Source organism: Fukomys damarensis, unplaced genomic scaffold (assembly GCF_012274545.1).
Source record: "Fukomys damarensis isolate Sample0158 unplaced genomic scaffold, DMR_v1.0_HiC HiC_scaffold_22, whole genome shotgun sequence".
Taxonomy (NCBI): Eukaryota; Metazoa; Chordata; class Mammalia; order Rodentia; family Bathyergidae; genus Fukomys; species Fukomys damarensis.
The window spans coordinates 26,975,298-27,001,082 of NW_022900934.1; the positions used below are offsets into that span (position 1 = coordinate 26,975,298).

Genomic DNA, 25,785 nt, shown 5'->3' on the forward strand with positions numbered 1-25,785 from the left:
GTGTCTCTGAATTCTGTGTGGGTGAAGTGAGTGACCTCAAATTTGCTATACCTGCCTACGTGCTGCACAGCCCACAGGTCAGAAGTTTAGGGGCGCATGTCATATCACATCATCTGTTCTGGTTCAGTGCATAAAACTCCAAGCCTGAAGAAGGTGATATATTGTGCAATTCTCGGGACCAAGAATTTTGACTGCCACCACGTCTGGGAAGGAAGCCTAACCATGAATCTCTTCTTGATCATTGCAGTTCTGCTGATCCAGAAACCCACAGGTAATGCAAAGCTAAAGGGCCTCACACCAATCAACAATGGGATGGAGTATTTCCACAAGCCCAGGGGAATACGATAATCCACAATATGGGGAGATAGGGTCCCCAGGAAGGACCAAAGTCTATCCACAGAGAGAAATTCCCTCTTCATTGGGTCACAGTATTATCCTTAAAAATATATAGTCACAGAGCTGAAAAGAGTCATAATTTCCTCTGAGAAGGCCTTATTGAAAAGAATGAGCCAAATATTTCAAGGTATCTTTCTCTGCTTAGTTATTACTCTGATACTCAGCCAGATTTTTTCCATTCAAATATACATTTTAGCCTATCACATCACTGTGTGTAAATAGTGGGAAATGCACAAACTTTGGAGTCAGGTTTAAGAAATATGACTTCAATATTTACTATTTTGTCAACTTTGAATAAGTAGTGATGACTCTGTGAGCCTCAGTTTCCTCATCTGTGGATTTAATTACATCAGGCTCACAGAGGTTTCATTAAATAATACAACAGATGTGAAGCCACCTAGCATAGTATTTAGCACATACTGTATTTTAAAACTTAGAGTTTCCTTTTCCTCTTTCAAAACCAGATCTCTTCAATTTCTCCCTTATTAGAAATGGTTTATCTTGACCCTAAATTTCTGAGATTCAGAGAAGCTCTAGAACTTAGGGTTGGAGGAAACATCTTTGTTTACAGAAGCTATAATTTGAATATCCTGGTTCTTACCTCACCGAAAGTATTGAAAGACCTAAAGGAAAAGTATATAGCAAGGTGAACAGAAGTCTGGGACTGAACATTGGATCAATTCTTGCCTCTGAAGGTGGAGGGAGAATGGAAAGTCATAGAGGGATAAAGCAAGATCAAGAATTAGAAAGATGGCCAGATTACCATGATGACATAGAAACCAAAGGGAGATATGCATTGGTAGAAGTGTTCAATACTGAGAATAAATAGGGGAGGAAGATCTTTGAAGGGAAAAAAAAATACCCAACAGTAACAAGAGAGTGATTCTTGGCCAGGGTAGTGGGTATGAACACAAGAAGAAAATTTGACTCAGGCATAAATACACAATAGCAATTTCCTTGGGCATGAGAGATGGAGCAGCTTTCAGGGTGAGGCAGATTTGTTGAGGTCCATGTTATTAGAGAATCCTTTTTAAGATAATGAGAACAGGCCTTGTGGATACCCCATACTCCGAAATCCTACTATCCGCTTATCCCTTCCCTATAACCAAATCATCTTCAGTCTCAAAAACTGATCTTGGCCTATTGTTCTTTCATGTGCACAGTAACAGAACAACTTAAGAGATGCTGGGGACACTATGTACAGGGACACTGCAGAAAAATCTGCAAAGTAACTGAGATACGTGAGGTACTATGTGAAAACGGGAGATACTGTTGCCTCAATATCAAGCAATTGGAAGAACGCAAAAAAATTACAAAGCCGCCTCCTCCAAAGCAACCACCATTTGCATTAACTCTTCCTCAAGATGAAGAAAAAATGGAAACCTCCACAACCCCAAAGACATATCGCACATAAATCAAATATAATTTCCTCTTCATTTATTTCTTAGTGTTTTCCAATACACCAAGGTGATGAGTTCCACATCTTCTACTTTCTAGTTTCTTGATCTCCAGAATGACTTTCAAACAGATTCCAATAAAGGTTCATTGCCAGGCTTCTGACTTTTCTTTAACCAGAGGCTAAACACTCACTCTAAGCTAGGTAATAAATTGATAAGGTCAACTCAGAACCTCTCATCAAAAAGTCATTTATAAACAGTACAATGAACACAGACAAATAAAAGACTATAACATGGAATACTGGAATAAGAAATTCAGAAAATTTGATATGTCATTCAGGAGAGGAAAAAGCAAGTGTTAGAGGAAATTCATGAATGAGTTTAGGGTTAAAATGCTGCCTTGTGAAAAATGCAGGATTTCAGCAGAGAAGTGTTAGCTGGGAAACAAATCTAAGTGAATGGAATGGCATCTATAAATGGAAGGAAATTGGAAAAGATAGGACATTTCAGGAAACCATACATGCATTTTGATTAAATGAAAACTACAGCATTCAGAGGTGGACTATGGAGAAGTCTGATTCCTTACGCACTTATGTACTAGCAGTAATCTGGGAAGACAAAGAGTACAGCCCTCCTGTTGCAGAGCTCACCATGTGACACAGAGGCTGCCATAAATAAGTTTTGTTGTCACCATTTCTGTTGTTCTTTGGTATCAGGACTCTGCGGAGTTAGGGTGAAATGTAAAATATAGAAATTAGTCTGAAATGCAGTATTACATGAGATTTTATTGTCCTGATATGCAGGACAACACAAGGATAATCCAGGTAAACACTCCATCTTATTCTTAAAGCTATACCTTTTGAATATAATTAACATGAAAAGTTTTGCTTCTAACTACAGTTCACATTCACTTTCCGGTTTTGTCTCTTATACTGTGTCACTATAATTATTACAGGCATTTTTAAGATTTCATTTATTCACTAATTTGTGGCATTTTTATCTTCTTATCTTCTATTCTAGTGCTGGGGCAGGGAGTATGAAAGATGAGGCTAGAAGATCTTGTACTGGCAAAAAGGAAGGAAGGACTTAAAAATCAGAAGAATGGGACATGTAAAAGGAAGACAGGAGTGTATCTGAAAGCGCTTTGAATGAACACAGCTGGGACAGTTTGCACAATAAAATAAATTGCATTGCATTGGAATATAATATGATATATAAATAAATAGCTATGAATCCTTGCTGACATGAATAAATTAATAACTTGGTGAGAAAAGGCAGATACACCATATAGAATAATTCCAACTAATTTATGTAAATAGCCCCTTCTCAAGGACTGAGCAATTACTCTCAATCTCTCCCCCCTCCCCGCTTAGTAACTGGCTTCCAAAGAGAATAATATAGAACAAAGGAGGAGAAAGGTAACTCTACCCTGATAAAATCATGTTTCCAGGTTTATGGAGAAATTAGTGATGAAAGCATGGACTTTTGGTATGATGTGGTAAGAATAGAATTTCACTTTATCATTTTCCTCCCCCAAATCTATAACCCTGGACTAACAATGAGAAAAAAAAATCACAAAAATTCAAAGTTATATTCTGAGAAATATCTGGCTAGTACTCCTCAAAATTGTCCAATTCATCAAAAACAAGAAAAATCTGAGAAATTGTTGCAGCTCAGAGCAAACTAAGGAGACGTGACAACTAAAGGTAATGTGGAAAACTAAATGGGTTTTTGGAACAGGAAAAGGGCATTAAGAAAAAGCTAGTGAAGTCACAGTAAGTGTATAGTTCAATTCATAGTGATGTGTTTAACAATGACTGATGGACCATATAGTATAAGATCATAGTGTAAGACCACAGAGGGCTAGGTGTGCTATTTCTTTCTTAAATGTTGGATAGACTCCAATGATAAAAGTCAACTGAGATCGAACTCTTTATGAGAAATGTTAACTATAATAGTTTTTTTAACAAGCTAAAAGAAGGAAGATATTTATTGATAGGGAAGCTCCTGAGGGGCAGGAGGGGTCCCGAGTGGGTAACCCCTTTTTTACAGTAAGTTAAAAGGCAATTTCATTTTCTCTTTTAGCCAATTATTGTATTTTTACTTGTATAATTTTCCCCATTTTTAAGATTCTCACATTTATTTACCTAAAATACTTTGTGATGTCATCTTTTTAACTGGAAGTGGTGAGTCTCGGACTCAGGCCAGGGGGTACAGTGCAGTGCTGGGAACTGTCCTTAACCTAGGGCTACTGGAGCTGGCCTAGAACTGGGGCCAGTTGAGGGTTCTTTTTCTGGAAATCATGAATCAGCCGGGTGCAACTCTGCTAGCAGCTCTAGACTTTGAGCACAAATAGCCCTCAGACCTCAGTGTTACACCTCTGGGACCGGATGTGGCTGGATGACACCAGTTTATGCCAAATACCATTGGTCAACACTGAGTTGTAGGTCTCCGCCAGTTGCCAGTGTCCCTTATTTTTGTTGGCTGCTAGTCTTTGGAGCTCTTCAGGGCCAACAGCCCCTAGACTTTATAGCTCTTTCTGTTAAGGCAACCATTCTGTAAATACTACTCAGGATAATCCTGGGTAGGTTCACAGGACTTACCTAAAATCATGAGGAAATTTATAGGACCACTAGAGTAAGGCTTTATTTGAAGAAGACCTGAGCTGCAGGGCACGGACTCTAGTATGCTAGAGGGAACCCTCCTAAATCAACCCAGAAAGCCTGAAGGGAGTACCACTTACGTAGCAGCTGCAGGCCTGTGACAGATCCAAATTTAAACCTGCTGATTGGTCCAAATTCGGGCATGTGATTGGTCCAAATGCAAGCCTGCTGATTGGTCCAAATTCGAACCTGCTTCTTGGTCCAAATTTCTCTAAAGGCAAACCTTCCAATCTGAGCCTACAAATTGATTCAAATTCAATTATACTGCTTAGTTCAAGTTCAAGCCTACTGCAGTCAGTGAAGACATGTGGGGCATCCAGGACAGCTGCAGCTGTCATGGCAGTGGTTAGGCAAAATAACAAAGATTGAGCTATTTGATTGACCGCTGTCACATCTCCGCAAAAGATGGTGGGACATTTCAAGAGGTCTAACTGTGTTGATAGCATTATTGTGATTTGGGGAGGTTGGAGGTGTTAATAATGGGCCCAGATCCTTCCCTGATCTCTGTCACGTTGGAGTGTTTGCCCACTACTTCTTCGAGCAGTGGGAAGTAACCCAGGAGGACACTAAGGCAAGTTGTACCATCCCATCTTTTGGGGGGGGCACAGGGGAGTGAAAGGAAGCAAGAGGGAGGAGCATGACAGCTTTTGGCCACAGAATGAAAACAAGAGTCACCGGGCGTGGGCGCGCACGCCTGTAATCCCAGCACTCGGGAGGCTGAGGCAGGAGGATCGCTGTGAGTTCGAGACCAGCCTGGGCCACATAGCGAGTTCCAGGTCAGTCTCAACTACATAGTGAGACCCTGTCTCAAAAAAGCAAAAAAAAAAAAAAGAAAGCAAGAGTCAACACTTCTCTGCCTCACAGAGACTGAGCCTGCCAATCAGCCCTTGGTATGAACAAGGTGGGCTTAGAATCTCGACTGTGAGTGCATGCCCAGCCTAGGGCTACAGGAGCTGGCCTGATCCTGGTGTGCCTGGTCCTGTACCCACAAGGGCCATCTGGATCACTAGAACGTGGGTAGGCCTAGAGCTGAGGCAGACCTGAAGCCTGGGCCTTCTCTGGGCAGGCAGGTGGTGGAGATAGGACTGGACACCAAGTCCCCTGTTCAGACCTGGAGCCTGAATCTGCAGGATCCTATCGGGTGTTGGACAGTTTCCGTGGCTGACTAGAGCTACCAGCCATGAGTCCAGGACCTGAGGAACCTGTCAAGCAATGAATTTGACTTGAACAGTCCTGCTTCATGGCGATAAACTTCACAGGAATAAAACGGCATTCCCCGACCTTTTTGGCACCAGGGACTGGTTTTGTGGAGACAGTTTTTCCGCAGACTAGGGAGATGATGGTTTGGGATGATCCCATAGCATTACATCTACTGTGCACTTTGTTTCTATTATTATTACATTGTAATATATGATGAAATAATTATACAACTCACCGTAATGTAGAATCAGTGGAAGCCCTGAGCTTGTTTTCCTGCAAGTAAACAATCCCATCTCCATGTGTATACTGACATAAAATGGCTACTTCAGTTTTCTTAATATGTAATCAAAGTGTATCTAACATATCACGTACATCCTCCTGAAAAATATATTGCACAGAAGCAAGCACTGCCCTGTGATCAACATCAGTAGATTTGTCAACCTGCATTGCATGCCACAGTGATTCATTAATCTCCTCTAATAATTGTGCTTCAGTATCCTCCAGTTCAATTAACCCAGTTATGGTGTTAAAAGGAACATGTAGGGCCGAGGATTTAGCCCAGTGGTTCCACCACCTGCCTTGCAAGCTCAAGGTCCTGAGTTCGACCCCCAGTACCAAAAAAAAACAGAGGAACATGTGCTACTTTTTGAACTGCAGCTATAGAGACTTCTAGGAATAGGCAGAGTGGTGAGCAGCAAAGAAAGAGCCTCGCTGAGATTTGGTGTCCTGACATGAATTTAGCAGCATGAGGAGGACTGAAGTGGGGCCCTAGGACTTAGAGGACGGATTGAAGCCCACAGGGAGAGCAAAGAGAGATTTCAGCAAAGAAAAGGAAAGAGCGGCAGGTGGCGCTTTCTCCCTGAGCCCCAACTCACTGCTTGGGAAGAGTGAGTAGGACCTGCAGATGCATGGTACATGGTGGCTATTGGTGACCCCAGAGGCCTTCACAGAGAAATGTGCCAGAGGAATGAAGCAGTGGACACAGCAGAAGCAGTGGCTAATGAGTTATTTGGGTTCAGAGGTTCCCCAGGAGAGGGCGATTGGCTGATAGCCGTCTTGAAGAGGGACCAACTGAGCTGGGAACTCAGAACAAATATAGGCCAGCTCCATCTAGTAGTTGCTGGTGTTGGCAGTGAGGCTGCCAAACTCAAATTGGCAAGGAGTTGAGTTCAAGCCAGCAGGAGGCACACTGGACTGTTGCAGGCTCAGCAAACTCAGTTGCTGCCTCACAGCCAGAAATCAGCCTGAACTTTGCTAGAACTAAAGGTGCAGGCTTGCTGACATTATTCACTACCCCACCATAAAGCCACAGCTGGCTTGCTGGGATTAATCAACTCGGATCTGGACTCTGTCTCCCCACAATGTCTACCATTGAAAACACAGACACACCTTGAATTAGACACTTTTTTCTTTTCTTTTTCTATAGTCTGGTTTCTTACTGTTGTTTTTAAATTCTGTTGGTTTTTTTGTTTTGTTTTGTTTTGTTTTACTGCTTGTGCTTGTATTTATATGGGTGTGAACACGGTTTCTAGCTTTTTGTCATTGTTGTGTTCTGTTCTTGCTTTTATTTCTTCTTTTTCTCTTTCCCTCCTTTCTTCTTCACCAGCTCCCAAAGTTTCCATGATTTTCTTTGGTCCTCCAGCCTTGTTCTGAATCTCTTCCTCTTCTTCTATTTCTCTATTCCCCCCACACCCCTTTTAAATCGTCTCCCCTAAGGGTAAAATCACCATACTGAAGGCTTGTTTACTGCATACAATTTTCTGGTTAGTTTTATATTTTGTTATATAACCACAAATCTAGTTCCTATGGTTAAAGGTGATAAATTAACAGTTTGCCATTTTCTAGGCTGCATTTGATGGTATTGTTCTTGCTGACTGTACTACTTTAGCCAAAGTGACATAATTGTGCTAAGCAGTTGTTCTTCCTGGTACATCGAGATTATCTAAGGTTCCTTAAAAATACTGTAGCCAGTGCCAAAAAATCAGGGTCTAAGCCAAGTAGGCAAAAATTTCTCATCCCCAGTAAATTGAAGAGGTAGAATCTTGCAACAGACTCAAAACCCAAAAGCCAGCTACACCTTGAAGACATCACTTCAGTAGTCATTTTCTGGGTTCTAAATACTAGTAATAAATCTACCTTCCATAAGCAATTCATAAGCATCAATCTAGGAATGGAACTTTAAAAAATTGAAAATGAGAAGACATTTAAACAAGATGCAATCCCCCCAGACTCTCAGCTCACCAAAGGCAAACCCAGAGGGCAATGAGGTAGACCATCCTGAAAGCCACCTCCCTGAACTTTCTGAAGTGGTAACAGTGGAAGTAACAATGCAGAAGAACAAGGCTCTAGAAAAAAATCAAAACAGAAGTAATTTCTCAGATAACTACAAAGATGATGATCATAATAAAAGAAATGCTTAGTGATTCTAGAGCAGAAACAGATTAAAAAATAGAGAAGCTCAGTAAAATTATGGAAACCATGAACACTCAGCATAGGAAAGAAATGGAATCCATGAACTGCCACCACTCCTAAAAGTTCATGACAGGGGCTGGAGATTTGGCTCAGTGATTCCACCACCTGCCTCTCAAGCACAAGGGCCTGAGTTTGATGCCCAGTACCAAAAAAAAAAAAAAAAAAGTTCATGACAGATATCCTTAGCAGCAGGCAGGATCAATTCTCCCATAGTAAAAGGCTTCTTAGCTTTAGCCGTGTGGTTAGACACTGAGAATGATGCTCTCGGTGTAGACACATTTGATGAAGGGATGACTTTCAGCTATTGCTTCTGGCTGGGTGTGGTGTTGCACACCTGCAATCCCAGATGAGATTGGGAAGCTGAGACAGGCAGACTGCTGTGAGTTCAAGGTCAGCCTGAATTGCAGAGCAAGATCCTGTCTCAAGAAAAATCACTTCTGTTCTTTGTGTTTATATCTTTTCTTTTTAAAATCTCCAAAGGTTTGTCTTTTAATTCAGGGTGATTTGTATCCATGTCACAAAGCAATTGCGAAGGTGTCATAGCTACACTGGACAGCTAGTCACCACATATACAAAGTGGGCTTGCTGAATGTGAGTCATCTGTTGCAATGAATCTGGGACTTATTTTCTTTTAAATGTAGCTTTCTTTTTCCTGGTGGTCTTAGAGTCTTCTGCTGTCTCATCAATTGGATCTTTACCCCCTTTCAAAGAAGGTCTCCCATGACATTTGTTTTCTACTAATTTAGCTACAGTTAGCTTGTGAGCTTATCAAAATTGTGACTCAGAGAGGGGCATGGCTGTGCATGCCTGTAATCCCAGCACTTGGGAGGCTGAGGCAGGAAGATCGCTGTGAGTTCAAGACCAGCCTGGGCTACATAATGAGTTTAGGTCAGTCTCAACCACATAGTGAGACCCTGTCTCAAAAAAAAACAAAAAATGTGACTCAGACAACTGCACAGTGCAAGAAGTGGTAAATAAAATAAAGAGCAGGCTATGCATAGACTAAAATAAGTTTTGGATTATAACCTAATGCCTGCTATCAGATGCAGGTTTTAAATACATAAATTCCCTTGCTACTGTATAGCCTGCCATCAGTTGCTGCCTAATTATCACTTTCCACTCGCTAATAGGGTTTTCATATGAGACTGCAAGCAATTATTTTATTATGGCCTCTGTGGTGTCAACTGTCCCTGCTAATGTTCATCCGTATTTGCAGCTGCTGCTCAGTACTAGCATCACTGCTTCTGCTCCACCTCAGATCATGAGGCATTAGATTCTCATAAGTGTGCACTACCTAAATCCCTCACATGTTTAGTTCATAATAGGGCTGTGCTTCTATGAGAATCTGCACCATTATTGATTTGACAGGAGGCAGAGCCCAGGCACTAGGGATAGGGAGTAGCTGTAAATACATATGAAGCTTTGTTCACTTGCCTGGTGCTCATTTCCTGCTGTGTGGCCAACTCCCTAACAGGATATGGACAGATACTGGTCCATAGTCCAGAGCTTGGAACATCATAATTAAGAAATGCAGCCTATGAAGTATTTCCTGTGAAATCAGGGTTTTTGCTTATAAAGTCTTTGCCTACACCTATGTCTTCAAGAGTTTTGCCTATTCTGCCTTGCAAGCACATAGTGTGTCTCTATGCTAATATTTAGATTTTTGATCCATTTTTATTTTAGTTTAGTACACGGTGAGAGATATGGTGTAGGTTTAATCTTCAGCATATAGGATGTGAGTTTTCCCAGCACCATTTTTTAAAATTAATTTTATGGTACATTTTAGGTATACAATATAATGATATTCATCACTGGAAATTTGTCCCTTTATGTACCCTGCCTTCCTTTCAACCCCTCCCCCTCCCTATTTACAAAGACTTTGTTTCCGTTATTTTTCATTTTCTCATATTAATTCCATTCTCTTCTTCCCTTTCCCCTCCCCCTCCCCCTTTCCCCTTTTCTTCCTAATTTCACATTATCTATTATACCTTTTAGTCCTTATTTACACTTTCAGTTTCTCATACCAGAGGAACTATTCAGTATTTACATGTATGTCCTATTTATTTCACTTAAGAATATTGCTTCAATGAGCATCCATTTAGCTATAAATGTCTCTAATTTCTCATTCTTTATGGCTGAGCAGCACTCCATTTTATTAAAAAAAAAATACACACACACTTTCTTTATCCAGTCTCCAGTTGATGGGCAATTGGGCATTTTTAAATAATTAATTTTATTGGTACATTTTAAGTATATATATCATATACACAATGACATACATCTTTGGAGATTTGGACCTTTACATAATATATCTTTTTTATTAATTTATTGGTACATTTTAGGTATACAATACATTAACATTCATCTTTAGAAATTTGTACCTTTACATAATTAATCTTGGTTTTTATTTTTTCTCTATTCCCCTGCCCTCCCCCTTCAACCCCTCCACTCCTCCCTATTCACAAAGACTTTGTTTCCATTTTTTCATTTTCTCATATTAATTCCATTCCCTTCTTTCTTTTCCCCTACTCCTCCCCCTTCCCCTTTCCCTTTGCACCTTTTCTTCCTAAAGGGTGCAAATGACACACACAAAAAAACCTGTTCACTGAAGTAATGGCAGTAACCTTCCCAAGCAGGGGAAAAAGAGCTTGGCATGCAGATAAGTGAGGCATATAGGACTCCAAATAGCCAAGATAAAAAAAAATCTACACACAGGCTTATAATAGTTAAGATTTCAGAAACCCAACAGAAGAACAAAATTCCACAGGCAGTCAGATAAAAGAAACAAATCACATACAAAGGAAAGCCTATCAGAATCACAGCAGACTTCCCAGCAACATTTATTAAAGAGGTTATCTTTCTTCAGTAAAGGTGTTTGGTTCCTTTGTGAAAGATAAGATGGCTGAGTGTATTTAGAGTTGTTTCTGAATCTTCTAGTCCATTCCATAGATCCTCGGTTTTTTGGTTTTGCTGTTGTTTTGTTTTGTTTTTGCCAGTACTATGCTATTTTTATTACAATATCTTTGTGGCATAATTTCAAGTCAGGGATTTTGATGTCCCTTACTTTGCCTTTGTTGCCCAGAATTGCTTTTGCTATTATAGTTTGTTCTGGTTCCAAATGAATTTTTGGATTGCTTTATCTAATTCTGTGAAGTATTCTATGATATTTTGCTCATGGTTTCATTAAATCTATATAACAGTTTTATAAGTATGACCATTTTCACTATATTTGTTCTGCATACCCAAGAATGAGGAATATATTTCAATTTTCTGACATCCTCTTCAATCTCCTTTTTCAGAGTACTCTAGTTTTCTAAAGGTCTTTCACTTCCTTACATTGATGCCTAAGTATTTCATTTTTCTGGTTGCTATAGTGAAAGGTGTTGTTTCCCTAACTTCTTTCTTAGTGATTTTACTCTTTGTGTATAGGAATGCTATTGATTTTTTATTGTTATTTTATATCTTGGTGTGCTACTAAATTTTATTATTAAATCTAGAAGTCTTTTGGTGGAATTTTGGGGTCTTCTATGCAGAGCATCATGTCATCTGTAAATAATGATAATTTAACTGTTTCCTTTCCTATCTTTATTCCTTTTGTTTCTCTATCTTGTCTCATTGCTCTGGCTAATATTTCCATAACTATATTGAATGGGAATAGTGATAGTGGGCATCCTTATCTTGTTCCTGACTTTAGAGGGAAAGTTTTCAGTTTTTGACCATTTAGTAAGATATTGGCTGTTAGTTTGTCATAGTTGGCTTTTATTAGACTGAATAAAGATCTTCTATTCAAATTTTCTCTAGGATTTTTATCTTGAGAGAATGGGTATCCAACTTTATCAAATGCTTTTTCTGCATCTATTGAGATGATCATGTGGATCTTGTCCTTGGTACTGATATTACATTGTCCTTGGTGTGTTACATTTATTGATTTGTGTATGTCAAACCATCCTACATCTGTGAACAAATCCTACTTGGTCAGAGTGTATAATATTCTTGATTTGCTGCCTTCTCTTTGCCAGTATTTTATTAAGGATTTTTGCATCAGTGTTCATTAGGGAAATTGGCCTGTGATTCTCTTTTTTGGCTGGATCCTTCTCTGGTTTTAGTTTCAAAATAATGTTTGCTTCCAGGAATGAGTTTGGGAGTATTGTTTCCCTTTCAAATTCATTAAAGAGGTTGAGGAGCAGCGGCATTAGTTCTCTAAATAAATTGTAGAATTCAGCTGTGAATGTGTCAGGACCTAAGCTTTTCTTACTTAGTAACTTTTAAATTATTTCTCCAATTTCATTGACTGATATTGGGTTATTTAGGATTTTTATACCTTCTTGATTCATTTTTAAACAGCTTTTGCATAGCAAAAGAAACCACCAACAAAATAAAAGGACAATTTACAGAATGGGAAAAAATTCTTACCAGCTATTCTTCAGACAAAGAATAAATATCTAGAATATATAAAGAACTGAAAAAAACAGACACCCCACACACATTGAAAGACCCAATCCAAAAGTTTATCTGAAATAAATAGACACTTCTAAGATGAAAAAGTACAAGCAGCAAGCAAACATATGAAAATGTTTGACATCACTGTTCCTTTAAGAAATGCAAATTAAAACAACACTGAGATTCCATCTCACTCCAGAAAGAATGGCTATCGTCAAGAAATCAAACAATAACAAATGCTGGCAAGGCTGTGGGTGAGAAAAGAACCCTTCACTGTTGGTGGGAGCGCACATTTGTACAACTGATATGGAAATCAGTGTGGAGATTCCTCAAAAAACTAAAGCTATAGGTTCCATTTGATCCCTTTTTGGTATCTTCCCAAAAGAATTGAGCATCACACACCACAGCAACATAGGCACCTCCATGTTTGTAGCAGCACAAATTGTAATAGCTAAATCACAGAAATAGCCCAGATGTCCATCAATGGATGAATGGATAAAGAAAATATGGTTTTTACATGCAGTGGTGTACTACTTTGCCATAAAGAAGGATAAACTTGAGACATTTTTAGGTAAATGGGTGCACCTTTAAACTATACTTTTAAGTGAAATAAGTTGGGCACACATGTTTAAATATCACATTGTTTCTATTGCGTGATAAATTGAAAGGGTAAATTAAAAATTGGATGATAGATATTGGGAAGTAGGAAGAAAATGTTTAAATGAAAAGGAGAAGAAAGAATGGGGAAGAGAAAAGTGAGTGAAGGGAAAAGGAAAACAGAGAATAGCTGGAGAAAATGGAAACGGCTTTTGTAAATAAGGATGGAAGAGGGGTTGAGGGGAGCAGAGAAGAATGGCTTAAAAAAGAAGAATCAAGGTGTATACAGGTACACATTTCCTATGATGAAAGTGACCATTACACATACCAAAGGTGTGCCAATAAAATAAATTTCAAAAAATGTTACACTCTAGTAAAGTGTGCCCTGGGTGTGTCTGGGTGAGTCAAGGAGATGTGGCTTTATATGGCTCCTTGCTCTCTCCTTTTGTATTTTTCCCCCTGCTCTACTCCTGAACACCAAGAACTAAGTAGCTATGATGACTTCCCTTTGTCATTATGTCTCTGCACTGGGGCTATCGAGCCATGGACTGATGAGCATATTAAACTCTCCTCCTGTAGACTGTGGGTATTTGGTATGTCTCAGTAGTGGAGAATCTGACTAATACAGGATGGACTGAGGCAATGTCTGGTGCTCATGAACCTTTGCCTCCCCAAAATGGAATGTCTTTCACCTGGATTGCTGGCTGACATTGAGGGAAGGGTGGTGAAAGTAACATAAAATGGTCCTTCTTGTCCTCTTCTGTGCATGTTTTCTTATTTCTGCACTAAGCCCCAGAGTTGCATCTCCCATCAGCATTTCATGACTCTTGTGAAGATATTTTTGTGCATGGATGGTTATTCAAATGGATATTTCTCATGTGCTATCTTGCTGACCTTGATAGTGGCTTTGAAAGCACTAAAATTTTAATCAGTAAATTTCAGTTATTTACAGTACTTTTAAAACTTTTAAACATAAAGAATAAAAAAATATAGCTAGGATCTCTGCAAACTCCAGGGTGTGTGTGTGTGTCTGTCTGCCTCTGTTGTATTAATTAGTTGTTTTGCTTGGTATATGTTCTTCTCAACTTAGCATGGTCTTTCCCCCCTTTCTTTCTTTCTTTCTTTCTTTTTTTTTTTTTTTTTTTTTGTGTGTGTGTGTGTGTGTGGTACCAGGGATCGAACTCAGGTCTTTGTTCTTGCGAGGCAGGTGGCAGAACCACTGAGCTAAATCCCCAGCCCTCCCCCTTTCTTGTCATAATAATGTTTACCACTATCCTTACTGTTTGCAAATAAAGTGACTTCATGGAAAGGAAAAAATAACAAATTTCAGCAGTTTTCTAAAATAAAAAATAATGAAAATACACCTAATAAATGCATTGGGATGAAATATTGACTCTAACAATATGTATAAAGATATTTTTAGTTTTTTAAAAAAGTACCATTATTTATTCTATTACTTTACAATGTGCTAGATTAATGCTGAGTGGTTATAGATATTATCTCGCTATCTTTCATATTTTATTTTCTGGCACAGGGGATTGAATACAGGACCTTCACAATGAACTATATCACAGACCTTTTTGCTTTTTATTTGGAGACAGGATCTCACTAAATTACCCAAGCAGGATTCAAGCTTGCAATCCTCGTGCCTTGGCCTCCCAAAGTACTGGGACTAAGGACATGAGCCAGTACAACTGGCTTACTTTTTAAAAATTGATTCATAAACTGGGTGTGGTGGCACACACCTATAATCCCAGCACTTGGGAGGCTGAGGCAGGAGGATCGCTGTGAGTTTGAGACCAGCCTGGGCTACATAGTGAGCTCCAGGTCAGTCTCAACTATATAGTGAGACCCTGTCTCAAAAATACCAAAAAACAATTGATTCATAGTATGTGTATATATTGATGAGTATTATAGAAAGTAAAACAGTTGTCACTAAAGACTAAGAAGGATGGAGGGAGAGAAAATTGAGATATACAAAGATTCATTGGATAATGAATACCAAAATAACTATATAGGAAGATTTAGTTGTAGTGTTCCATAGCACAGTATGGTAACTATAGTCTGTACAATTCATTACATACTCAAAATACCTAGAAGAGAAGAGTTGAAAGGTTCCCAATATATAGAAATGATAAATACTTGAGAAGATGAAGATTCTAATTAGCCTGACTTGATCATAACACATTATATACATGTACTGAATTATCATACCACTAATTAGAACTAAGAATACAGATTGTTATTTTTAATTTTAGTACTTCAAATCAATTCACTGTATTTTCATTGTAAACCATAATTCATTTTAATTTTTAGGCACTATAAATAATTGTCCTCCAACTTTTACCATGTTGAGACAGCACAAAATGCTAAAGAATTATAATCATGTCATTTTCATGTGTCCCAGTTGACACAGTAGAGGAATTTCAGATGTGCTTGTGTGACCTGATCTTTGGAGTAAGAAAAATAACATTAAATGACACTTGATATATGTGTCTGATAGATAATGTGTTATTTAGATATGGACTATCTAGTGGCAATATGTAAATTTTTATTCCTTATAATTATTTTCTACTAGTTTAGTCATGTTTTTTGGTAGTATCAATTGAATAATCTTTGACAATTTGAAAAGTACCAAACCAGGGTAAAGAGTATTTACATATTCCCAAGAGGTGTTGATCAACTAGGGTTAAATTAGAATGTATCCAGGAAAGCACAATATCATCATAAAGTTGTTTTGATATCTTACTTTAAGTACTCAGGTACAGAAACAACTGTTGAAATGGATCTTAATTGTTGCCACTGTCATTATTCTACTTTTTGCTAATTAAGTTTCACTAAGGAGCAAATCCTCTCTTTTTTATAACTCTGTTCCTGCAAACTTGTTCTGTATATAATTGGCCACATCTAAATGTCAGGCTGTAAGCGACATGAATTCATCAAACTCATTTCAGAAAAGGAGGGCCTGTTACAAAAAATGTTTGATAATCACATGAAAACAAAGAAACTAAAACAAGGAACCGGAAATCAATCTATTAGAGGAGGGGGTGAAGGGAGGGCAGGGATAAGGGTGAGAAAATGAGAACCAAGACCTGTCATGTAAAGGTACAAGATCCCAGTAATGAATGTAACTGTACTATATACCTAAAATGTACCAATAAACTCAATGAGAAAAAAAGGGGGGAGAAGGAATAGGTTTTCTGAAAAGAGATATTAGCAAATTTTCTAAGAGATAGTAAGTATGGGTAGAAATGTTTCATATCTCTGGTACCTCTCATTAGCTTTGTCTCAGGTATTTAAAAACTAGGTGGTTCAAATTGTTGGAACTCGGAAAAAAAACTATATCTGTAACATGCTGACAATTTTTAAATGATCTGTGCATTAAATCTACAAAGAAAAATACATCTTTTCAAAAACTGTGGATGCACATTTTAATATGTGAATTTGCTTGGAATGAAATGTATAGAAAACTTGCAATTTTTGGAGAGCTGTATTAGCAAAAAAAAAAAAAAAATGCCAGCATGAAATTAATGAGACTATACAAAAACATCTAGGGCCCAAATTTCTAAATGCAGAAAGCAAGCTGAAAAATCAGACTCTCCATCAAGATAAAAATATGGTAGTCTCCAAGGCCCTCTTCAGAAGTGGCCAAGAGAGGGTAATAAAGAAGAAACAACTCAGAGGGAAGAGCCCTGAGCTATGCAGCATGTTGGGCTGTGAAGCCTCTCTTAGGGAGCAGAACAGAATCCTTATCAAGGAAGTTTCCACTCCCCAAAGTATGGAATATAGTACACATCCCAAGAAGGTTCAAGTTGTTATCAGCCAGTGACTGCTGTGTACTGTTCATTTTTCCTTCTTCCAAATAGGGGCATGGTGATTACGACATTATGAAATAAGTATTGTATCTAACATGCTAATTTCATGATAAAATGACCACATCACTCATCCAGAAAGAAGAATGAAATCCTGTTATTTTCACCAAGATGGATGGAACTGGGAGATTGTGTTAAGTGAAATAAGCCAGACACAGAAGAACAAATATAATATAGTCTCTCTCAAAGATGAAAGTTTTTAAAACGTCAATGTACAAATCTCCAATGATGAATGTCACTGTACTGTATACCCAAAATGTACCAATAAAATTGTTTTAAAATGTCAGTGTGAATATATAACTGTGATTACTATAGGTGGGTGGTGAGGGGACACTAGTGGGAGGTCGGGTGGATAATAGATATCAAAACACACATGCAGTAAATTCTAGGGCTCCACAGCACAGAAGGGAGAATATAATTCATAACTACCCACTATATATTTTATGAAGAACTAGAAGAGCTTGAAAATTCCAAATGTAATGAAAAAAATAAGAAAATGGTAATGTTGACGGCGGCACAGCGAGGGGAGGGCGAGGCCACCGACCCGCCGCCTGGGCCCAAGCAGGCCGGAGGGAGAAGGGATCTCAGAGCGGCGTCCCAGATCTCAGAGTCCTTGCTGGAGCTGATGGCGGCACAGCAGATGAAGTTTTTATGTACTCGTTCCCTCAGTGACATGCTTTACTGGTGTCAAAAACAGCAGAGTCATACGCGTTTGTTTGTTTATCTGTGAAATGAGATTGAACCTGAGCCTCTGCACCAGCCTACATCCCCACTCCTTCTTTTATTATTTAGAGACAGGGCCACTGATGTTCTAAGTTGCACAGGCTGGCCTTGAAGCCCTGGTCTTCCTTCCTCATCCACCTGGAAGGCTAGGATTGCAGGCCTGCACCTCACTCTCTGCTCATACATGTTCACTTCATCCACACAGCTGCCGGCAGCTCAGAGAACGGGCTTTGGTGGCATCAGCTTTCGGGGCTGGCAGGCAGCAGCGCCAAGGGGCCCGAGGCAGCCCAGGCTAGGGCTCGCACTCACCTGCGGCTCACACATCTGCCCTTCCTTTTCCCCTGTTCTGGCCTCACCTGACCGGACAGAGCCCACCCATGCACAAGAGGACTCTACTTGACTCCATCTGTGGGATCAAAATGTTGGTCTCCTCCAGAGCCACCCAGAACCACGTCTTACCAAGCCTCTGGGCCCCCAGTGCACGGTGGAGTGGGCACACAAAATTAACCATCTGACTAATTTAAAGATGAGGGACAGGAGCTTGGGTTCCTTGCTTTGCTGCCAGACAGATGGGAATAGGAAGTGGTCGACCGTAGCAGCCACAGTCCCCAGTGCACCCACCTCTTTGTCACCTCCACTCCAGGGCTCCCTGAACTCTCAGGTCAGAAGGCCTCTCCTTAGAGGGTCTCTCTTGGTCCCCTGCTCACACGGGGCTCAGCTGCATAAGGTGCCCTCCTTTATCCTCTCAGGACTGAGTTTTAAGCTCTTCTGTTGCACTTATCACCCTGACTTAGACCAGGGTGCTTATGCAGCTCTCCCTCAAAAAAGGTCTCTGTGCCTTGAGGACAGGAAGGATCTCAGATGCCACAAGACAAGAGGAAAGGAGCCCCCACCCTGGGGCATTGGTCCTTCTGGCCTCAAGAGGGAGCCTTAAGCCTGCATGGTGTGTGGTCATGATGTTTCAGAGGAAGGGAATAGAATGAGAAATTAGATTCATTCATAGGAAAATGGGTACATATTGAGGATATACTCATAAGTGAAATAAATACGTCACACATGTGTAAACACCAAATAGTTTCTCTGGTGTGAATAAACTGTAATAGTACATAAGATCCTAATGAGATAATTGACAATATGAAGTAGGAAGAAAAGGGCTAAAGGTATAGGGAAAGTGGGAAGGGTAGGGGAAATCTAATAAGGGAAAAGGAAAAAATATGAGAAAATAAAAAAATGGAAATAAAGTATTTGTAAATAGGGAAGGGAGGAGGGGGTGAAGGGAGGACAGGGGGTGAAGGGAGGGCATGGACAAGGGGGAAAAAAATGAGAACCAGGACCTGTCATGTCAAGGTACACAATCCCAATAACAAATGTAATCGTACTGTATACCTAAAATGTACCAATAAACTCAATAAAAGGAAAAAAAAAAAGAAAGAAGGGAATAGATCCTATGGTTTCCTGCCCCTTTCTCTCTATTCCTACTGTCTGACTATGCTGGTTTGGGTATCGCCACAGTAAGCAGCAGTCATAGAAGATGGATTATGACCTAGCTCACCATGAGCCACTGACACTTGAGGGCTGAAGACTCCCTCATATCTCCTGTTTGTGCTCCAGGAGTTGGATCTCATGTTTATGCTCCAGAAGTTGGGCAGTGAATTTTCTCCCCAATATCTCCCATATTTTCCCCTATGGAAGTTTCCGGTGTTGACGGAGACTCTCACATTGGCTTCTCGACCCCATGGCATCCTCTTCCCCTAGCAGCGGCCCCTCTGACGCAGAGGACTGCAATTGCGAAAACAAATCCACACTGAAGCTCCCTGGGGACTGTCTCCCCGTGAAGAGCTCTCAACCTGAGAGGACATCATCCTCCTTGAAGACACGACTCCCACTGTGTGCTCTTCAGGCGACCTCATCTGTCCTGTCCAAGGCAGGTGGGGGCCTGAAGGGAAAAAGAGATGGCCCGACCTACAACAGCTACTTCGGGACGACCCACAGCAGATCCACAAACTAGGTATCTCTGTGGCCTGGGCTGAGGACAATGGCTTTGAAGAATCAGCTGCTCATGAAAATCAATGTAGAGGCAAAGAGTGCCCCAAAGACAAAACAAAACAGACAAAACAAAACAAAAAGACAAAACAAAACAAAACTGGTGGTCTCGTGAAACTGCTGAATACATTTCAGAGTTTTCATTTGAATGATGAAGAAATCCAAAAAGAGGACAATAAAAATCACGAAAAACTTCAGAGAAAGAAGAAAGATTTCCTCGAACTTAACTACGGTGGAAGACCTCAGGCCGAGCAGCTGTCTCTCCACCCAGCTAACTCAGGATCATGAGGTGCGTCTCGAATTACCCACGTGCAAACCATCAGGAAACACAGATGTCGGCCCATTCCCAGAGCTGCCTGCGACAGCGAAGGGACAGGAACGTGCTGAGAGGACAGGCGAGGTGAGCAGCAGCCACAAGTCAGGCACCACAGAGCCCTCCACCTCCTCAGCACACCCGGAGGACGACGCCCCCAGACCACGGAGCACCCCCAGTCGGCTCGCGGGGCGGGCCTTCCCCTGGCTGCACCAGAGTCGTTTCCATGGGACGCAGGAGATGGGGCCCTGAGCAGGCCACCAAGAGCTGCCCTCAGCGGGCTCCACTCAGAAGTCGATGCCTTAGAGGTAAAAGGGTCCATTCGGATGGACCCCCTGGGCAGTTAGGACCCCCGCACCCCCATCATGAAAAATATGAGGAAGATTAGTTCTTAATAAAGCGTATGTTCTTGTTAAAAAAATGGAAACGTTAATTACCTGCATTTGACCAAGGTATTCTTGTATTTGTGGGTTGACATATCATGCTGTAACCCATAAGTACATACATACACAGTTGTTACACATTAATCAAAAACAAAAAAAAATTTTAAACTAGCATATCATAATATTTTAAAACAGATAAAAAGTACTCCTTTACAGAAATAAAATAAAATACTTTAAAATGATTTGTGAATAAGATTTTGGAGCTGCTCTAAGACAGATAAAAAAATAAGGCACCAATAATACTACCTATACCAAAAGGGTACTGACAACAATATAAGACTTTTATTTTTTATGTAAAAACAGGGCAGAAAAGAGGCCTAAAAATACTGCCCATCCTCACCTCCCCTATGAGTATGGAATGAATACAAGGATAATGGGGGAAAAGTTAAAGACTAGATCCACCTCGTCAAAGTAGAATTCAAGGCTTAATTATCTGTTTGGTTACAAATACTTCCCTGAAACTAACTCAACCAAAATAGAATCTTGTATCTAATACAACAGGGAACTCATATCTGGTATATAATTTTTTTTGAGGGGGTACCAGGGATCGAACTCAGGTCCTTGTGCTTGCAAGGCAGGCAGTGGAACCACTGAGCTAAATCCCTGACCCTGAGCATATAATTTTTAAAATGATGGGCAAGACCCATTTTTGTGTCAGAATGACAGAATGGACACCCCCTTAAAATGTCCCTGGTGGCACTGTGGTAAAACTCAGCAAAAGAGATTGCCACAATGAAAGATTTTCTTGTGTGAGCCCTATTACTATGACTCTCAGGATTCAGCTGAAAATATCCATGCATTAGTCTCTATGGTGCTGAAATTCCAACAAAAATGCCATAGCTATTAAAAGGAAGGTCATTGTGTGCTTTTGAAACTGTAATATGTCCACCTAAATATTTGTCTTTGTCTTCCTTCCCAGGAAAATAAGATGATGAGCTGCTCAAGGAGGAACAAAGTTATCAGTTTACTCCATATGAATAAATGTTAGTGTATAAGTTATTTACAGCCAATGTTTTAAATCAGGCAATAGCTATTGATGTTACCACAAAAGTTTCCATTTTGCTCATCTAGAAAGTACTTCCTGCCTTCGTGGCATACTGTAATTCTATCTAGTTCATAAAGTGCTTTTTAAAGGTTTTAAATTTCACACCACTGAATAAACAGACTATATAAGACTTTCAAGTATCCTAACTGTAGCACTTGTCTAAAGACTGTATCAACTAAATATTCAAATTGCTGTTGCCAGGCGTGGTGGTGCATGCCCGGAATCCCAGCACTCAGAAGGCTGAGGCAGGAGGATCGCTGTGAGTTCGAGACCAACCTGGGCTACATAGTGAGTTCCAGGTCAGTCTCAACTACATAGTGAGACCCTGTCTCAAAAAACCAAAAAAATAAAATAAAATAAAATAACAAAAAAAATCAAATTGCTACTGAAAATGGATTTGGAGCAAACACATTAAATGAGTTTTGAATGACATATTGTAATTATTAGTAGCTGTCTTCACCACCCAGATCTGCCCTGATAAATGTTATTAAAACGTTCAAATATTTTTCTTCCCTTAAATGAATTCTTGGTTGTTAGCAAAACCCTTTGTATTTGGAGGGGAGAGGACAGTGAAGCATTCAGATTTTCTTAGGCATAAGAAATTTCAATTTTTCTAAAAAAAGAAATACTTGAGATTCTATAAAATATTGTCTTGCATGGAACATGGAAAGGCTGGCTTTCACCCTTCCTAAAGTGTTCGTTTCATTTCTCTATCCCCTCTCACTACTGTAGCACCCTGAGCGTGGCAGTTATTTATTCATGTTTGAAGTATTCAAAAAATGAGTGAAAATCAACAAATAAATATAGGCAAAAGCATAGGACTTTATTTGGTGAGAATCAAGTTCATATAAGGAAGGAGATACATCTCTGCTACCTGCTGGGCTTGATTCGCATTTGATTTAGGACAAGTGGAGAACAAGGAAACAAAGGCTTGCTTCACAGGACTGAGACGAGTGTGATGGTGGGGTAAATAATATAGTCAGACACCCCCTCGACCTTCTGATCAGAGTGCGGAGGTGGTTGCTGGAATTTGTAGTATTTTTTGTTTTCCTCTTCGTTCACACAACATAATTTTCCGTGTAGACACCCTATCTCAGATATTTCTCCCAGTTTGCATTTCTTCTTGCAGTAGCCTGCCACATTATGAAAACATCTCGGGGGTTTTGCCCCAGCTGTACATAGGAAAACACATAGGAACAAAGTTAGTTTCCAAGGATAAACAGCAGAGGCATGTGGGTCCCCACAAGTTACGGCCTCCTGTAGTCCCGAAGTGAGCCTTATGCTGATGGGAGAAAACTCAGGGCCCCTCCTTGAAAATCATCCCAAATGAAGCACAGTAAGCCCCCAAGTTCTGGGCCAATGCCTAATTGGCACAGGCAATGTTAGAACATATGTGACAGGAGAGCTCAATGCCTGGTTATGGGGCCATATCACACCCCAAGGACCCTAGAAATCTCTGCTCCGTGCTCCAAAGTCAGCAACGCCTCTCAGTTCTATGTCACCAGAGAGCACTAACTTGTTGCCATCAATACAGCTCAGTCAAATCAACTCTTCTTTTCAATCACAGAAGGACTTTTTTAAGTAACCACATAATTGGGTTTCACATTCACTGATATGGACATCAGATCTCTCTTTGCCAAGATCCTTGGTCTTAGCAATAAATGCTGTTGAAAACTCCTTCTCCAGCCTGCAGGACTTCTTCAGAACTTGGCTCTGACTCTTGCTTATCCCCCACATGTCTCTTATTCTTGGATAAATGTTTTACCTGGGGATCAAACTCAGTTCCATGAATATCTGTTCCCCCTTGAGATCCAAACTGTCGCCAATATGCAGTAATACACTCATGTCCTACAATCCTTATTTACAATCCTAATTTTCACCTAATTCACAGATCAGACCACAGATCACAAAGACAGAGACAGATGTGTTCTCCCTATTCTAGATTTCACAATATGTCTTTGAAGATTAGAGAGGTGTACTTTGAGAGCCCCAGGAAGACCCTTCTTTGTCTTCTTCCTTGATAGGAAGAAGGTATCTTTCACTGGTCGAGCTCCCACTGTGAACTTGGTGCTTCACATTTCTCACCTTTGTAACCCTCACTTGATTTGTAGTCATTACAGTTGACAGAGGTGAAAATTGAGATCTGAAAGGAATAAGTCACTGGTGGTGATGAAGATATATTTTAACTTCACATGGACATGACTTTAAACTAACTGTGTGCCGTCCCCATTACTGTAGTAGCACAGACTGAACATAAATTTGAGTGCAAGGGGATGGCCAGGCTCTTGGGTCAAAGCTGAGTTCTGCATCCAAAAGTTAATTCTAGATAATCTTTGGAGAGGATTCAAGAACACAGCCCTCCTCCAACTTCCCTGGCTGCTCTCTTCCAAGACACAGACTCAAGACAGATGCCCAAGAGAACAGGAACTTTTGATGATACTGGCCAGAGAGCAACAATCTCAGAGGCCTTATCCCCACTCATATGATATCTGCTACATTTTTATGGTACATTTGGACAGTTACCTGTGAGTACCTGAGACAGCAGAACAATGAGAACCAGAAACAGCTTCATGTTTACAGATTTTCCAAGAGAAGAGGAGGCCTTCTTTGTCCACTGGTCTGTGTCACACAGTCTTTCAAAAGGACCCGGGACTCTGAGCACTATCAGCACTTCCAGCTCTGATTTTATCTCACATGGACAGGCAGGAAGTGCAATTTCACCCCTACCTACATCTCCAAACACAAAATTCCCAGTCACAGAATGTTCCATCACGCCTCTTTCCTCAGGATGTGAACTGTAGACAGCAGAAACTATGATTCTCCACCTGGCTGTCCGCCACTTGAGTCGTTTGGTTGGTTATGTGCCCTGGTTTGGATGGAACAGTCCTGGCTTGTTCCTCTGATTTTTTTTTCTCTCAGTCACCAAAGTAACCCATTTTACAAGATAGATACATCATCAGTCAAAGTAGACACATAGTATAACCAATAATAATGTTTAAAAATTATGAAACTTCCAGGTAATTATTCTAGAAGTGCAATTGCTTTTGGTTTGGGGTAGATAAATCTATATTATCTGAGAGCTTCCCATAAGGCCGTGCCTGTGTAGCACAGCATGATCCTATAACTCAAATCTTTTATAAGATAAAACTTTCTTTATTCGACCGACTGCAAGTTAGCTCCCGCTCTGCTCGTGTAGGGCATCTCATGGAATCATTTACATTTCCGTCAAAACAGTTGTGAATGTTCCTACCTGATTCCATACTGCCATCACCTGTTTCATTTCACATTCAGTTCACAAATTATACCCCACACTCCATCTGTTTAACTCCTCATTTTCTTTCAAAACCAAATTCAATCATCTCGCAACTGTGAAAGTGTCCTTGGACCATCTGAATGGAGCTGCCTCGTGCCACCACTCTGTCCTGCACATGTTTTGTGGTATTGGTACAGCGTCATGCTCTTTTGTTATTTGCAATAGTCAGCAAGGCCCTGTCATCCTGTTCAACATTGAATTCTTTTTTTTTTTTTTTTTTTTTTTTTTTTTTTTTTGGTACCGGGGATCAAACTTGGGTCCTTGCAAGGCCGGATCCACTGAGCCAAATCCCCTGCCCTTAATATTAAATTTTTAACTCACCACACACAGCTCATGTGATGTGACTGATATATAATTACTGAATAAATTACTGAAAAATAATGAATGATTATTACCAAATGAAACATTACAACTGCAACAGTTAACTAAGATATTTTCTAAAACATGCTATTTCCCTTGTTTCTGCAATTTCTGAACAGCAGAACCTTGAATTTATAGTAGTTAGGGTTCATCTAATTGAAAAAATTTTTTGTGACACAATCTGGAAGAATTTGGGGGTGGCAAAGGCTGAATATATGTCTGGTAATTATGATTAAACTCTTACCACAACACAGAGTTAGGGTAAAGGGTTAGGTTAGCTATGAATATTGTGTGTATGTTGCCATATCTGTCAGTAACCAGAGCCCTGTCCCCCTCCGGTAATGGCTGTAGATCTCTGTAATCCTTGCGTGCACACAACACAGATTGCTCAGGCTTGCAGAATCTCACCATGTCATGTGTGGATCATATGAAGACAAGGAAGTTCACGGATGCAGGAAGCGTAGCCCCTCAAAGATCAGAAGTGTAAATATTTGCTAAGTCTCTAGTG

At 40.1% G+C, this 25,785-nt stretch overlaps 1 protein-coding gene across 2 annotated transcripts in view; it reads right to left on the reverse strand.

Annotated features, from left to right (window-relative positions):
* Positions 1-22,096: 22,096 nt before the first annotated feature.
* Positions 22,097-25,785, reverse strand: part of Defb128 (defensin beta 128) — a 39,170-nt gene continuing 35,481 nt past the window's right edge. Inside the window, exons 1-2 of one of the 2 annotated variants that reach the window (XM_010640814.2) lie at positions 24,128-25,125; positions 22,097-22,776 (exon numbers count right to left, since the gene is read on the reverse strand). In XM_010640814.2, coding sequence (XP_010639116.1) covers positions 22,541-22,776; positions 24,128-24,374 — 483 coding nt within the window. In that variant the 5' untranslated portion in view covers positions 24,375-25,125 and the 3' untranslated portion in view covers positions 22,097-22,540. Of the gene's footprint in view, positions 22,777-24,127; positions 25,126-25,785 lie in introns of those variants that run through there. The other variant, XR_783605.1, reaches the window with a different exon arrangement.